The sequence below is a fragment of the Eubalaena glacialis genome, chromosome 7 (assembly GCF_028564815.1).
Source record: "Eubalaena glacialis isolate mEubGla1 chromosome 7, mEubGla1.1.hap2.+ XY, whole genome shotgun sequence".
Lineage (NCBI taxonomy): Eukaryota > Metazoa > Chordata > Mammalia > Artiodactyla > Balaenidae > Eubalaena > Eubalaena glacialis.
The window spans coordinates 109,416,822-109,433,598 of record NC_083722.1 but is presented as its reverse complement, the minus strand read 5'-3'; the positions used below and the strand labels follow the sequence as shown (position 1 = coordinate 109,433,598).

The 16,777-nt window shown below is 50.2% G+C and overlaps 1 protein-coding gene across 1 annotated transcript in view; it reads right to left on the bottom strand.

The window, feature by feature from the left end:
* Positions 1-6,110: 6,110 nt before the first annotated feature.
* The window catches only part of GRIP2 (glutamate receptor interacting protein 2), a 61,385-nt gene continuing 50,718 nt past the window's right edge, over positions 6,111-16,777 (bottom strand). The window contains exons 19-24 of the mRNA XM_061197325.1: positions 16,091-16,270; positions 14,891-15,065; positions 13,176-13,281; positions 11,198-11,341; positions 10,271-10,417; positions 6,111-6,379 (exon numbers count right to left, since the gene is read on the bottom strand). Coding sequence (XP_061053308.1) covers positions 6,221-6,379; positions 10,271-10,417; positions 11,198-11,341; positions 13,176-13,281; positions 14,891-15,065; positions 16,091-16,270 — 911 coding nt within the window. The 3' untranslated portion in view covers positions 6,111-6,220. The remainder of the gene's footprint in view (positions 6,380-10,270; positions 10,418-11,197; positions 11,342-13,175; positions 13,282-14,890; positions 15,066-16,090; positions 16,271-16,777) is intronic.

Genomic DNA, 16,777 nt, shown 5'->3' with positions numbered 1-16,777 from the left:
CCGTGTTGCTTCCAATGGCATTATTGCATTCTTTCTCCTGGCTGAGTAACAGTCCCTTGTATACACGTAGCACCTCCTCTTTATGTATTCATCACTCGCTGGACTCTTTGTTTTTGTGTCTTGGCGATTGTAAATAGTGCCGCAATGAACGTTGGGGTGCATGTGTCTTTTTGAATTAAGGATTTTCCCGAGTAACCCCCAGGAGTGGAACTGCAGAAGGGTAGGGTCGCTCTCTCTTTAGTTTTCTAGGAACTGGGATACAGTGCTTTCTAGTGGCGGTTACCAACGTACTTTCGCACTCCCCGACTGGGAAGGTTCCCTTTTCTCCACACTCAATTCCCATCGATTGTTTGTAGACTTTTTTTTTTTAATTTTTCTTTTTTTAATTTTTATTTATTTATGGCTGTGTTGGGTCTTCGTTTCTGTGCGAGGGCTTTCTCCAGTGCGGCAAGCGGGGGCCACTCTTCATCGCGGTGCGCGGGCCTCACTATCGCGGCCTTTCTTCTTGCAGAGCACAGGCTCCAGACGCGCAGGCTCAGTACTTGTGGCTCACGGGCCCAGTTTCTTCGCGGTATGTGGGATCTTCCCAGACCAGGGCTCGAACCCGTGTCCCCTGCATTGGCAGGCAGATTCTCAACCACTGCGCCACCAGGGAAGCCCCTGTTTGTAGACTTTTTGATGCTGGCCATACTGCCTGCTGCGAGGTGTTACCTCTTTATACTTTTGATTTGCATTTCTCGAATAATGTGCGATTTTCCGCATCCTGTCGTGGTCGGGGCTTTTTTTTTGTAAACAGTGTGAGTAAACTTTCCCTCTTGAAATTTTGCTTCTTCAAAGTCTGTGTGTTTCGAGATCTTTATCGGTTATCTAATCAGGTCATTTTTGAGGACACGTGTCATTAAAAGCCCCACAGACTTTGTGAATATGAGGTGCCCAGTAGCACCGGTTGTAAAGTTGTTGTTATGGGATACGTCCACAAGGTGGCAGCATTTCTTCGTGTCCAACTCTGGTTCCTCGGCAACCAAAAGCTTTGGGAAGAGTCATCTTACTGGGCTGTGAATTAGAGGGGAAGGTGCTAGAGGCAACACCCACGGGCTTGTCTGTCACTATCTCTTCCCCGCTAAGCTTCACGCCCCAGAAAATTCCAAACCCTGGCTAATCCACCCTGCTGGGGTTGCTGCGGTGTGTAGGTGGGGTGACTCCTAGCAAGGAGGCAGGATGTGGGAACCCCACCAGCAGCAGCGGTGAAGGCTCGGTCACTTTTTAAAATTTATTTATTTATTTGTTTGTTTGTTTGTTTGTTTATTTATTTATTTATTTTTGGCTGTGTTGGGTCTTCGTTTCTGTGCGAGGCCTTCCTCCAGCTGCGGCGAGCGGGGGCCACTCTTCATCGCGGTGCGCGGGCCTCTCACCGTCGCGGCCTCTCTTGTTGCGGAGCACAGGCTCCAGACGCACAGGCTCAGTATTTGTGGCTCACGGGCCTAGTTGCTCCGCGGCATGTGGGATCCTCTCAGACCAGGGCTCGAACCCGTGTCTCCTGCATCGGCAGGCAGACTCTCAACCACTGCGCACCAGGGAAGCCCCTGTTTGTAGACTTTTTGATGCTGGCCATTCTGCTGCTGTGAGGCGATGCCTCGTTACACTTTGGATTTTTTTTTCTCCGATAATGAGCGATGTTCTGCATCCTGTCCTGGTGGGTATTTTTTGTCTTTAAACAGAGTGAGTAAACTTTCCCTCTTGAAATTTGGTTTCTTGAAAGTCTGTGTGTTTCGTTTTTTTTCGGTTACCTAACCCAAGTCATTTTTGAGGACACGTGTCATTAAAAGCCTCACAGGCTTCGTGAATATGAGGTGGCCTGAAGCACCGGTTGTAAAGTTGTTGTTATGGGAATCGTCCACAAGGCGGCAGCATTTCTTCGCACCCAACTCTGGCTCTTTGGTAACCAAAAGCTTTAGGAAAATTCATCTAACTGGGCTGTCAATTAGAGGAGAAGCTGCCAGAGGCAACACCCAAGGGCTTGTGCGTCACTACCTCTTCCCCGTTAATCCTCACGCCCCAGAAAATTTCGAATCCTGGCTAAACCACTCTGCTGGGGTTGCTGCGGTGTGTAGGTGGGGTGACTCCTGGCAAGGAGGCTGGATGTGGGAACCCCACCACCAGCATCCGTGGAGGCTCGGTCACTTTTTGAAGCTCCTGCAGCCCAGACGATTCCCCCATGGTTTGGGTGCACTTGGCTTCGTTTAGCTGTCGGAGGACCCACCTTCAGCTGGAGATTGTTGTTTCATGGAGAAGTGACAGACAGTACAGCTCTGTAGGATTCTCCTTTGTGGGCACATTCTCTCCTGCTCTCCCACCTCCACTTTAGTCCAGCTTTGGGACCCAAGTCTCCTCATGCTTAGGGTATATGATACCAGCCTAGATCACCCAGGCCAGAGGGGTTGTAGTAGGCATTTCTTTTCTTTTTTAATTTAACATTTATGGTATGTTGGTATATAGTTGATTTTCAATGTGGTGTTTGTTGTAGCTGTACAGTAACCTGATTCATTTATACGTGTAGTTATATCCTTTTTTGTTTTCTTTCTCATATAGGTTTTTGCGGAACGTGGAGTAGACTTCCCTTTGCTGTACAGTAAGTCCTTGTTCATTATTTTTTGTATATTATTGTGTATACATTAATCTAAAAGTCCTTATTTATTTCTGCCCCTGGGCTTTCCTGTTTGGGAATCCTAAGTTTGTTTTCTAAATCTGTGAGTCTGCTGTGTAAATAAGTTCATTTGTATCATTTTTTTAGATTCTAGCTATAAGTGATATCATATGCTATTTGTCTTCCTCTGACTGACTTCACTTAATTTATGATCATCCCTGTTCCATTCATGTTTCTTCCATTGGCATTACTTAGTTCTTGTTTATGGCTAAGAGTCCATTGTACACAGGTACCACATCTTTATCCATTCATCTATATGTGGGTATTTTGATTGTTTTTGTCTTGGCTATTGTAAATAGTGCTGCAGTCAACAGTGGGGTGCATGTGCCTTCTTCAATCATGGATTTCTTTGGAAATACACCCCCATGTGGGACTGCTGGAACGTAGGGTAGCTCTCTTTTTAGTTTTATAGGAATTTCGATACTGCCCTTTATAGTGGCTGTTACCAATGTACATTCCCACGAACAGTTTAGGAGGATTCTTATTTCTCCACACCGTCTGCAGCATTTAGTATTTGTGGACTTTTTGATGATGGCCATTGTGACTGTAGTGAAGTGGTAGTTCCTTGTAGTTTTGACTTGCATTTCTCTAATAACTAACTAGTGATGTTGAGCATCTTTTCACGTGTCTGTTGACCAGCTGTACGTCTTCTTTATGAAATGTTTATGTCTTCCTATTTTTTTATTGGGTTGTTTTTTTGTTGTTGATTTTTATAAGCTGTTTGTATATTTTGGAAATTAAGCCTTTGTCGTGAGATCATTTCCAAATATTTTCTCCCCATCTCAGGTTGTCTTTTCGTTTTGTATATGTTTTCCTTTGCTGTGCAAATGCTTTCAAGTTTTGTTTAGGTCCTATTTCTTTGCTCTTCCTTTTATTTCTATTGCTTTGGGAGACTGGCCTATGAAAACATTATGTTGTATGTCAGGGAATATTTTGCCTATGTTCTCTTCTTGGAGTTCTGTAGTGTCATGTCTGTCTCATATTTAAGCCAATCTGAGTTTATTTTTGTGCATGGCGTAAGGGAGTGTTCTAATGTCATTGATCGATCAATTTACATGCAGCTGTCCGACTTTCCCAGCACCACTTGCTGAATAGACTGTCTTTTTCTCCATCGTATAGTCTTACCTCCTCTGTCGAAAATTAATTGACCATAAGTGTGTGGGTTTTTTTCTGGGCTTTCTATTCTGTTCCATTGATCCATATGTCCATTTTGTGCCAATACCATGCTGCTTTGATTACTGTAGCTTTTTAGTGTTGTGTAAAGTTTGGCAGGGTTATCCCTCCAGCTTTTTTCTTTTTCCTCAGGATTACTTTGGCAATTCTGGGTCTTTTGTGGTTTGATAGAAATTTTAGGATTATTTGTCCTAGTTTTGTGAAAAATGTCACGGGTAATTAGATAGGTATCACCAGCCTATGTTTTTTTGTTTTAAAAAGCAGACACACTAATCCAAGTACTTTTAAATAATTTTATTTAAAAAGATCATCCCAACAGCACCCCCCGCCCCCCACTCCCACGTCACTGCAAGTCAGTGGGGCAAATGTACACGTGGGCCCCAAGGAGACCCCAAGTGGCCTTTACAGTGCCACCCCTTGGCATGTTGTGCTTCCCGAGAGCCCTAAGAAAACCCCATGTAGAAAAATACTTTACAAGGAATATGCTCCAATCTCAGCCAGAGAAAAATACAGCTTTTGGGGGGTGGAAGGGGCATGTCCCCAGGGCTGTACCCAAAATGCATAGGCAGGCAGGACGCTCACTGGGGGACAGGTGTCAGGAGGTGTCAATTCTGGGGTGAACAATCCCCATGAGAAGACAGAGGAATATTGCATATGAGAAGGCCGACGTGGCCAGGAGATTCACCCACCAGGCCTGGTTGCATACGTCTGGGGGACTCACAGAGGCCTCAGCCCGAGGAGGGCAGAACACTGTTCAGGGTCAGGATGCATCTTCCTCGGCTGCTGTCAAGCGTAGCTTTCCCAAGCCCAGCAGGCAGAGATGGTTCTGCCCTGACAGGCAGGCCAGTACCTGCTCAGAGACTGTCAACCCCTTAATTGTCCAGAGGGGTTCACACAGCAACAAGCAGTGACCCAGGGTGAAAGGAACAGACGTCTTGACTCCCTATCGAGTCCCTTGAGTGGAAGAGCCTTTTTCAGGCCTCCAGGGGATTCAGGGGTAGAGGAGGATGAAGGTGGGAGTGGGTGCCCCCTGTTTTCCTGAGACCCTGTTAAGAGCTGGGCAGGGGCAGAACAGGTCCCAAGACCTGGCTGAATCCTTTCTGCCCACCTCCATCTCAGGGGCCACAGCCCAGACCACCAGGTGGAGACCCCGGGCCCTTCTCAAAACCAAAAGGGTTTCTGGACTGCAGAAAATGAGGAAAGCGATTTTAAGGGATGCTGGTGCTTCCAGGTTTCAAGTGAGAATCAACTTCCTTGAATGACCACTTTGGACACTGTCGCTGCTGGGCATGAGAAAGAATGGCCTGTCTCCCCTGCCTGTCTGTCTGTCTGGCTCTGCTTCTCTCTCCTCCTTCACTGATTTATTTGGCTAGGAGCTCTATCATCTTACATATCCTATTTATTTCCATGGTTTTCCCATCTTCACTGTAATAGCAGCTGAATGGAACCCCCTGGGTCTTTTGTCCTGAAATGACTCCCACCCACCCTGAGGGGCCTGGGCTAAGACGGGTATACTCATATGGTCCAGTGGCCACATGTCCTACTAAAGCAGCAGGAGGGGCTGACAGCCCAAAGCCTGACACCAAGCTCGCCCAACGGGCCCAGAACTGCGGTCTCAAACGACAGAGGCTTCGACCAGAGTCTCAGAAATGAAAGAACCCCTCAAAGGGCCTGTGCTTCCTGGGAATCCAGACACTCCAGTTCAGAGTCTCCTAAGTGGGGATGCTGGTGAGCCCTGAACACCAGACTCTGGAGAAGGGAAGCGGCTGGCCTCTTCCGCTGAGCAGCCTCCTTCCTGGTGGGAGGCTGTGCAGATGAAGTAGCCCCCACCCTCCCCATAAATGCTCCCCCGGGGGACGCTAACCACCTGAGCCCGCACGACGCATCGCCGGGAAGCTGCACACTCCTGCCTGCGACCGCACAGGTGGGATCAGGTCCCGCTTGCTCACCTCCTGAGACAGGGCGCTCCCTCCTCCCTCACAGCCACTCAGGCCCCATAGCTCTTCTGGGAGAACGCTCCTTACGTGAAGCTGAGCCGTCCCCGCACTAGACGCTCTTCCCAGGGGTTCTGCAGGGACTTGGGGCAGCCCCTGTACTCACGGCTGAGCAGCCTGCCTTGATCCCTACTGGGCAGGCCCCGCACTGGGCATCTTGGAGGCCCAACTGGAGAAAGACCTCGATATCACCGCAACTGGGCCTGGCCCCCCGTTGCCGCAGACGTGGAGAAGAGAGTCTGGTCAGAGCCTGCCAGATGACAGATGGACGAGTGGGTGGCCACTTCTTCAGCCTGGCTGCAGGTGTGGGCGCCAGGATCTTCCCAGGTGTCCAGACCACGTGCTGACTTCACAGCATCCGTGGGCCTCTGGGGCCCGGTGCTCGTGGGGCCCGGCTGCTCTGGGCCAGCGGGTTGCGGCTGATGACCAGCTCCACGACATCGCCTGCCTCGGCCAGGAGCGGCACCGTCAGGCAGCAGTCAAGGTCCCGCGTGCGAACGTGGTTGACCTGCACATGCACAGCCATGGGGCAGATGGCGTCAGCTCAGCCTGGGCTGAAGTGGGTGAGAATTTCTTCAAATACAGACCCTGCCCAGCCCAGACACAGGGTGAATCTGAACACTCACACAGAGGAAGGCACTCTCATTTCAGTCTTTCAACCCTTCCATGCATCCTTCACCCTCCAGCACCTGCTTGTCTCCATTTTTTTTTCTCATCCGAAAAATCTAATTTTATTCATTTGTTAAAAATGTTTTTTTATTGTGGTAAAAGTCACATAATATAAAACATACTATTTTAACCATATTTAACTGTACAGTTCAGTGGCACTACGTACATTCACATTGTTATGCAACTCTCACCATCATCCATCTCCTGAATTTTTCACCTTCCTAAACTGAAACTCTGTCCCCATTAAACACTAACTCCCCATTCCCCCCCAACCACTGGCCCCTGGCATCTACCAGTGTACTTTCTGACTATATGAATTTGGCTATTCTAGGTACCTCATATAAGTGGAGTCAAACAGTATTTGTTTGCACCTCCTGTATATTGGAATGCATTTTTAAGGTTAACTTAATATATGTCCTGCAAACAGACTGGACCTTTTTTTTCCCCCATGCTATACAGTAGGCCCTCACCAGCCATCTACTTCATATATAGTAGTGTACATACATCAATCCCAATCTCCCAATCCATCCCACCCCTCTCCCCACTTGGTGTCCATATGTTTGTTTTATACATCTGTGTCTCTATTTCTGTTTTGCAAATAGGTTCATCTCTACCTTTTTTCTAAATTCCACATATATGTGTTAATATACAATATTTGTTTTTTCCTTTCTGACTTACTTCACTCTATATGACAGTCTCTAGGAATAAACCTACTAAGGAGGCAAAAGACCTGTACTCAGAAAGCTATAAGACACTGATGAAAGAAATCAAAGATGACACAAACAGATGGAGAGATATACCATGTTCTTGGATTGAAAGAATCAATATTGTGAAAATGACTATACTACCCAAAGCAATCTACAGGTTCAGTGCAATTCCTATCAAATTACCAATAGCATTTTTCACAGAATTAGAACAAAAAATTTTACAACTTGTATGGAAACACAAAAGACCACAAATAGCCAAAGCAATCTTGAGAAAGAAAAATGGAGCTGAAGGAATCAGGCTCCCTGACTTCCGACTATACTATAAAGCTACAATAATCAAGACAGTATGGTACTGGCACAAAAACAGAAATATAGATCAATGGAACAGGATAGAAAGCCCAGAGATAAACCCATGCACCTGTGGTGACCTAATCTATGACAAAGGGGGCAAGAATATACAATGGAGAAAAGACAGCCTCTCCAATAAGTGGTGCTGGGAAAACTGGACAGCTACATGTAAAAGAATGAAATTAGAACACTCCCTAAAACCATACACAAAAATAAACTCCAAATGGATTAAGGACCCAAATGTAAGGCTGGACACTATAAAACTCTTAGAGGAAAACATAGGCAGCACACTCTTTGACCTAAATCACAGGAAGATCTTTTTTGATTCACCTCCTAGAGTAATGCAAATAAAAACAAAAATAAACAAATGGGACCTAATGAAACTTAAAAGCTTTTGCACAGCAAAGGAAACCATAAATAAGACGAAAAGACAACCCTCAGAATGGGAGAATATTTGCAAACAAATCAATGGACAAAGGATTAATCTCCAAAATATATAAACAGCTCATGCAGCTCAATATTAAAAAAACAAACAACCCAATCCAAAAATGGGCAGAAGACCTAAATAGACATTTCTCCAAAGAAGACATACAGATGGCCAAGAAGCACATGAAAAGCTGCTCAACATCACTAATTATTAGAGAAATGCAAATCAAAACTACAATGAGGTATCACCTCACACCAGTTAGAATGGGCATCATCAGAAAATCTACAAACAACAAATGCTGGAGAGGGTGTGGAGAAAAGGGAACCCTCTTGCACTGTTGATGGGAATGTAAATTGATACAGCCACTATGGAGAACAGTATGGAGGTTCCTTAAAAAACTAAAAATAGAATTACCATATGACCCAGCAATCCCACTACTGGGCATATACCCAGAGAAAACCATAATTCAAAAAGACACATGCACCCCAATGTTCATTGCAGCACTATTTACAATAGCCAGGTCATGGAAGTAACCTAGATGCCCATCGACAGATGAATGGATAAAGAAGATGTGGTACATATATACAATGGAATATTACTCAGCCATAAAAAGGAACGAAATTGGGTCATTTGTAGAGACGTGGATGGATCTAGAGACTGTCATACAGAGTGAAGTAAGTCAGAAAGAGAAAAAGAAATATCATATATTAACACATATATGTGGAACCTAGAAAAATGGTACAGATGAACTGGTTTGCAGGGCAGAAATTGAGACACAGATGTAGAGAACAAATGTATGGACACCAAGGGGGGAAAGTGGCGGTGGGGTGGTGGTGGTGGTGTGATGAATTGTGCGATTGGGATTGACATGTATACAGTGATGTGTATAAAATTCATGACTAATAAGAACCTGCTGTATAAAAAAAAAAAAAAAAACTACAATGAGGTACCACCTCGCACCAGTCAGAATGGCCATCACCAAAAAAATCAACAAACAATAAATGCCAGAGAGGGTGTAGAGAAAAGTGAACCCTCTTACACTGTTGGTGGGAATGTAAATTGACACAGCCACTATGGAGAACAGTATGGAGGTTCCTTAAAAAACTAAAAATAGAATTACCATATGATCCAGCAATCCCACTCTTGCGCATATACCCAGAGAAGACCATGATTCTGAAAGATACATGCACCCCAATGTTCACTGCAGCACTATTTACAATAGCCAGGTCATGGAAGCAACCTAAATGTCCACCAACAGATGAATGGATAAAGAAGATGTGGTACATATATACAATGGAATATTATTCAGCCATAAAAAGGAACGAAATTGTGCCATTTGCAGAGACATGGATGGACCTAGAGACTGTCTCCATTTTTTAACATCACAAGCAGACCACACGCTGAGCCTCCTGCCTAGAATGTGGGGCATGGGAAAGGGTGTGCCAGGGACGCCCCACAGCTTCTATCTGCCCACTCACATTTCCCAGGCTCCCTTGCTGTTAGTGAGATCACGTGACTTAGTTGCCATGGAGTCCGAGGCATTTACTAGAGGGTGGAGCCTCCACCAGTGCAGGTGGAGCAAGGCCCACACTGGCCCACAGTGGACATATCGTATAAGTGATAAATAAATGTTCATGTGTATTAAACCACTGAGATTTGGGATTGTTTGTTCCTGCAGCATAACTTAGCCTAACCTCACCAATACAACTGTGTTGTCATTCCCTTCTCTCAGATGAGAAACCTGGGGCTCAGGGCTTCCCTGGTGGTGCAGTGGTTAAGAATCCGCCTGCCAATGCAGGGGACACGGGTTCGAGCCCTGGTCCGGGAATATCGCACATGCCATGGAGCAGCTAAGCCCGTGTGCCACAACTACTGAGCCTGCACTCTAGAGCCCGCGAGCCACAACTACTGAAGCCCGCGCACCTGGAGCCCGTGCTCCGCAACAAGAGAAGCCACTGCAATGAGAAGCCCGCGCACCACAATGAAGAGTAGCTCCAGCTCACCGCAACTAGAGAAGGCCCATGCACAGCAATGCAGACTCAACACAGCCAAAAATAAATAAAAAAATAAATAAAATCTATAAAAAAATAAAAAATAAAGGATTATTTAAAAATAAAAAAGAAACCTGGGGCTCAGAGAGGGGAGGCAACCTGCTCAAGGCCACTCAGCCAAGGTAGAAGTCAGGCTTTCTCCCCACTCTGGGGCTAGGAAAGGCCACTCCATCAATAGTGCCGCCACCCAGCATTACCTGGAGGACTCTGTCAAAGGGCCGGAGACCCCCACGTTGAGCTGGCCCATCAGGGCGCACAGTGTGGACATAGACGCCCTTCTCCAGGAGGCCATCTGAGACACTAAAACCAAAGTCACTCCGTACGGGGTCCTTGTGCAGTGTCACCTGGGAACAGGAGGAGGAGGAGACCTCTGGAGCCCTCGATCTTTCCCCCTAGCCTCCCACAGTTGCCTAAGCCCCTTGGTCTGGCATCTGATGCCTCCGGGACCCAGCCCTAGCCCACCTGGCTGCTCTTCCACATGTGTTACTGCCTTGGCATCGTGTCTAAGCCTTGGCTTCTGGAGCACCCCCTCCCCTCCACCTCCGCTGACCCTCCATCTACAGCACTCAGTCACAGTGGAAGCTGTAGGAAAAGGAGTTCCTTTCAGTTCTTTTTCAATCTTCCTGCTTCCATTCCAGGAGAAAGTCTCAGTGGGGTGGCCATGTGTTCTCACCACCCTTTGACACTTCCCATCTCCCCGTCCACCAAAGAGCTGGCTTCAGGTTCAGAGCCTTCTGAAGGCTATTATGGGCCGAGAGCTCTTTTTTCTCTTCTGTGTTTTGTTTTCCTAGGCGGTAGCCTATAGATGGCAAAAATGCTGGCCTCTCATTTAAGGTACTGATATGCACGCACACATACATATATATACACACATATTATAAGCCTTTATATTATACACGCACACGATAACTTAAGTGGGGAAAAAGTGAGTCTACTTAAAGTATCGTGTGTGCGTGTGTCGCCCAAATAGCAGGAGTTTTGGAAAACTCTACCTTCTACAAAATCTGTGTTTTATTGGTGAAGGAGAATGAAGCCCAGGGAGGAGCGGGGCCCATCTGGAGCTATGGCGAATACCCACAGCATCAGGACATGCATCCAGGCCTCCTGTACTCCCCAGCACCCACCTTGTGCATCTCCAAGGGTGTCGGCAGCAGCACCTCCTGCATTTCTTCTGGGGAAGCTCGTATCTCCTGGTTCCTCCTCCAGGGCCGGTGGCCAGGCCTGCCCTCGAGGGCCACGTTCTGCACGGTGCCTGTCATGATGGATGCCTGTAGGGACACAGCTCTTCACTCAGATGCTTCCCGCTCTGTGTGCGGTCAACATCTATGGACACCTACAGTGTGCCAGCCTTCAAGGTCACAATGGTGAACAGAATAGATGAGGTCCCTGCCTAGGGGACCTAGGGGACCTAGCCTAGGGCTCTCAGCCCAATGATAAGCAATCAGAATAATAATCATTGGCACTGAATTATTAGCATTTATACTGCGTTGGACTCAGTCCCAAGCACTTTATACACAGAACTCATTTTATGCTCTACAATATTATGAGCCAGGCAAATAACATTCCCCCCGACCCATTTTACAGATGAGGAAACTGAGGCTTAGAAAGATTAAGATTTGAACTCAGAGTCTGGCTCCAGGGTCGAGGGTCTTAACCACTCTGCTAACTTGCTAGTCATAAAAATAAAGAAGATGGAATTACGCATGGCAGTAAATGTCACAGAGGCCAGGGTACACAGAATGTGAGAGGCTGGGACAGTGAACCTGGTCAGTGTGACGGATCAGGGAAGCTTCCGGAGCCGAGATCTGAAAGATGAGCAAGAAATGGGGAGGAAGGAGAGTCCCCGGCAGGAAGAGGGAACAGCATGTGCAAAACCCCAGCGATGGACAGATGTGGACGGAGGCCCTGCATTTGAGAGGGTGCACAGGATGGGGCTGGGAGGGCAGAGGCTTAACCCTGCAGCACGTCCTCGGTGGCAGTGCTGGGGCTCCAGGGCAGTGGTTGGTGCCACGGAATGGGGGGGAAGACGCAGTTAGGGGCAAGCGGGACTGTCAGTGGCCAGCTAGAACAGGGGCAGATGACATGGGGTAGAGAGCGGTGACACAGGACGCCTGGGAAGAGAGACAGACAGACGGAGAGACTGGCGGGGGGGAGATCCATGGTGCAGCCCGAGAGGACAGTATTAGGAATTGAATAGACCATAAAAGTACAACTTAAAGCCTGTGGGAGGCAGGTAAGTGCTTACAGGTAAATTCCTATCTTTAAACCCACGATGTTAGGGAGCAAGAAAGACTGAAGACTAAGGAGTTAAGAAACCAGGAAAAGTATCAGGATTCAAACACAAATAAAGTAGAAGGAAAGGAATATCGAAGCTAGACATAAGAAAGAGTAAGATAGGAAACAATGAAACATGAGACATAGTTAACAAAAACAAAACTTGGTTCTTTGATGAGCCTAGTAATTGGCAAGGCTGCTAGAGAAAAAAAAAGGCTCAATCAATAATTTTAGGAACAAAAATAGGCAAAAGCACAGATAAACAGAGTGTAAATTACTGCTCTCAGAATATGAAGGAGCTTCAGAATTGACCCAGTGAGATCCTCCCTAGGTATCCCCAGGCAGCCTTTTCCATCGTGGGCAAGGCTGACCTCACAGAAAGCCGCATTCACCTCTCGGCCTCTCATGTCCCATGCTGTTACTGATGTTGACATCCACAAGCTTCCACTGGGCATGCTAACGAAATGCACACACAGACACCAAAACTGCCCTTATGCATCCAAATGTGTACACTGACACACGTGTTGTGACAATACTCAGCATTGTGCATGCATGAGCGTGCTCACCTGCATGCACACACACGTGCTCCCAGTGCGCACACACACGTTTTATGCCAAACATGCTCACATGTGCACACACCCCAATTAACGTGCCACGCCACGGTGCTCTCAGTCACACTTGCACACGGGTCCATCCACAGTCTGTATGCATTTGAAGGCACCTTTACACGGAGGGTGCCAGGAGAGTACCCTTGTACGCGTTACACAAGAGCACAATGCCATCAACGTGCCACCTCCCACAGGGGCCTGGTGGGGGGGCAGGGCGTACCTCCAGCTCCCTCAGCAGCTCCGACTGACCACATGACTCCAGGTCTTCGAGGGCTTCCCCGAACATGCGCCAGAAGCCCTCCTCGCAGGCGGGGCCAGGGGTGGGGCTGTAACGTAGGAACCAGAGAGCGTCAGCTCCTGGCGGGCGGGCTGGGGCCTGAGGAGTCTTCCGGGCCCTGGGGCCCTGCGTTGGGCTCAAGGGGCCATTGGGTGGGCGGGCGGGCAGAAAGGCAGGCGTCCTCGGTGGCAGTGCCGGGGCCCCGGGGCGGTGGTTGGTGACACGGAATGGGGGGAAGACGCAGTTAGGGGCAACCAGGACTGTCGATGGCCAGCTAGAACAGGGGCAGATGAGACGGGGTGGAGAGCGGTGACACAGGACGCCTAGGAAGAGAGACAGACGGACAGACAGACAGACACGAGATCCATGGTGCAGCCCCAGAGGACCCCAGGCCCCACCCAGACACAAGGCATTGCAGGACAGTGACAGGGACAGAGCTGGAGCTGGCAAGGACACAGATGGATGGAGACGATGGAGTATTAGGGCTGGGGAAAGGGCTGCGCCACCCTATAACTTCCATCACAGGAGGTATGGCCCGTTATCAGCTCTAAAATCGGGTCTCACCAGAACGGTAACAAGCCACGTTTTCACGCTTCACTGTTTACAAAGCCCTTTGCCGTCTACAAAGCCCTGGACGTTATCAAGTGTGCTGTGGTGTGCAAAGCACTCTCACGAAGGCACGCAGGCTTTCCTCTGAAAGGGAGCCTCCAGGACAGTGATGCAAATTAGGTGCCTCCTTCCCTTCCCATTTCAGAGATGAGAAGACTGAGACTGAAGGCCATTTGCTCCATTCAAGTCAGTTCTACAAATGTTCTGAGCCAGGCCCTCTCCTGGGCACACGGCTATGGAGGTGAATAAGGTGAAGGCCCTGTTCTTAAGGAGCTGAGGGTCACTCATGGAGTGCGTGTGAGCAGCTACTGGATGCCTGGCTGAGCTAGGGATGCCAAGTAGAAGACACGACAGCCAGGTGATTAACAGGTAGACCCAAGGAGGCCAGTGCCACCGGGAGGCTCACGTGAGCAGCTGTGGGTACCAGCAGAGGGAGGGAGGATCAGGGAAGCCTTCCCAAGGCAGGGGAGTCTGAGGCTGGTCTAAGGGATGAGTAGGCATTGGCCAGGAGAGGGGAGGGGACAGCATTCTAGGCAGAAGGAACTGCCCGACCAAAGCAGAGCCGTGGGAAGCTGGTGGCTGGGGTCGCACGAGGAGCAGCATTTCTCCACCGGGTGTGCTCCCCGCAGGAGCATCTGAATTCACCACAGAACCCACCATGTCCCCAGCCCAGGGCTGGCGCTCGTGACCATGACCCGAGGGCCCCTGCAGGAGGCCATCACAATCTGGGCCAAGTCGGGAGGGTGTGGGTCCGAGCCCTCAGTGTCTGGGAATAGCTGATCACCAGGCGTGGGGAGGGCTGGCCAGGCTGCCTCTCCAGCCTCACACCTTTGCACCTGCTGTGCCCTCCGGCCAGCGTGCCCTTCCCCAGCCTCAGCCTTCTGAGATGGCTCTGCTCCACACTTCCTCTCCTCTCCCAGGAGGTGCCCTCCTGAGGCCAGACAAGACTTGCCCATCACCCCCATCGCCTTGGCACAGGGACCGGCTCCCCGCGCCCGTCCTAGCCAAGAGGGCGAGCCGGTCTCCCTCGTGGAGTCCCCGCCACAGACCTAGCTGCTGGCTCCCAGTCCTCCTCCTCTTCCTCCTCGGGGAAGCTCTCGTCGGCAGGGGCTGGGGTATAGCTCGTCCTCCGGGGCTCGGTGGGTGGGGGACTGCTTCTCAGCCGGCTGCACCGCCACTCCTGGGGGGTCATGCCCCGGGCTGCCGCCTGCGGAGTGTAGGAACCTGGCAGGTGGACAGAGGGGGCGCCTATATCCTCTCTGTGCCCTTAGCTTGCCCTCCTTCCTGCCCCATCTCTACCTGTGCTGGGTGGCCCAGGAGAGGTCTTTGCCCTCTCTGGGCCTGCCTGACTACCCAGAGTCCCCTGAGGACCCCTGCCACCCGGACCCCTACCCCAGAACCCCCTGGATCTCCTGATCAACAGCAGAGTTAATGCTGGGGCTCCAGGATCCTGTCCCAGCTCCACGGGGCTCGGCTTGGCCGACCCCTGCCTGAGAGGGAGGTCCACTATGTTAACCATCCCCGTCTCCCTGCCACGGGGAGCTCTGGAGGTCTTGCCCCAGGGGGTGATGCTGAGAGATGCTGACCCAGTTCTGGAGATGGAGAAGCTGAGACCGAGATCAGGCAGATATCCAGTGAGTGAGGACCAGGGCCGAGGGCCACCTGAGGCTACCTAGAGGCCTCACTCCACTACTCCCTGAGCTGGGCCTTGGGGAGTCCCTGTGGTTCGGGGTCACAGAGGCCAGAAGGCCAGCCACCAGATTCAGATGCCCCCCAAGGGCACCCATGGGTCTCAACATGCATAGGCAGGGGAGCTTGTGTCCTTGGGGGCGCCCTGGGGGTGTCCACCCAAGAGGGTCTCACAGGATGGGGTGGGAGGGGGCTTTCTGCCTTCCTGTCTTCGATGGGATGCAATCAACACTGAGCACTTGCTGTGTGCTGGCCATCGGGCTGGGAATGAAGGAGGCAGAAGTAAGACCACTTGGTCCCAGGCCTCATGAGGGGGATCTGAATGGGCAGCTGCAGTGCTGTGGATGCCAATCAAAGCCCAGGAAGGCCTGCAGTCCACACTCTCAGGAGTGAGGGGCCCTAAGAATGGCTAATGGGGCCCAATCAGGTCTGCCTTCAGGAAGTGTCCCTAAAGGATGGGGCTAGCAGAAGGGGAGCAAGAAGAAGGGTTAGGCAGAGGGAACAGCCCCTACAAAGGCCCACGGAGAACATGGTGCTTGTCCAGGGGCCCGAGGTGTTACCTGGGCCCCCAAAGCCACCCTCAGTGGCCAAGCTGCCCCAGGACTCTACTGCGCTGTCCACACTGGGCACAGTGGATGAGGATCGGGCTGCCAGCAGGCCACCTTTCAGCGCCTCTGGCGGGTCCTCATCCGCGTCGCTGGTTTCGCTGAGGCTGCCCGATTTGCGGGGTAGGAGGGGGCCTGGGAGGAAAAGCGGGTGTCACTGCCACTGGCTTCTGACCTTGGAGACAGAGGTGCTCAACCAGCCTCAGTTTCCCCACTTCAGCCTGGTTTGGGAACTCACAGGCCCTGGGCTCCCTGAGCCTCCTGCTGGGCAAGCTGACAGGTGAGATGGGAGGCACGCCAATAGGCAAACCCGTTTCAGAGATGTGAAAACTGAGGCTCAGAAAGGCTGCACAGCATGCCCAAGGTCACATGGTGAGCAACAGTGGAGCCCAGATTAGAAGGAAGGCTCTAAAGCTCAGGCTCCATCCACTCCCTACCAAAGCATGGGGGACAAATTCAGGGGAAACTGAGGAATGTGTGAGTGATGGCCACAAGGCAAAACAAGCAGGCACCTCAAGAGGCAGGAGGTGATGAAGAGCATGGTTCAGGCCCAGAGGGCCCCACACTGGCTGTATGACCTCGGGCCCATCGCTCCCATCACTCTGAGCCTTGTCTCCTCTGTCTCCACTGTCCCAGGTACCC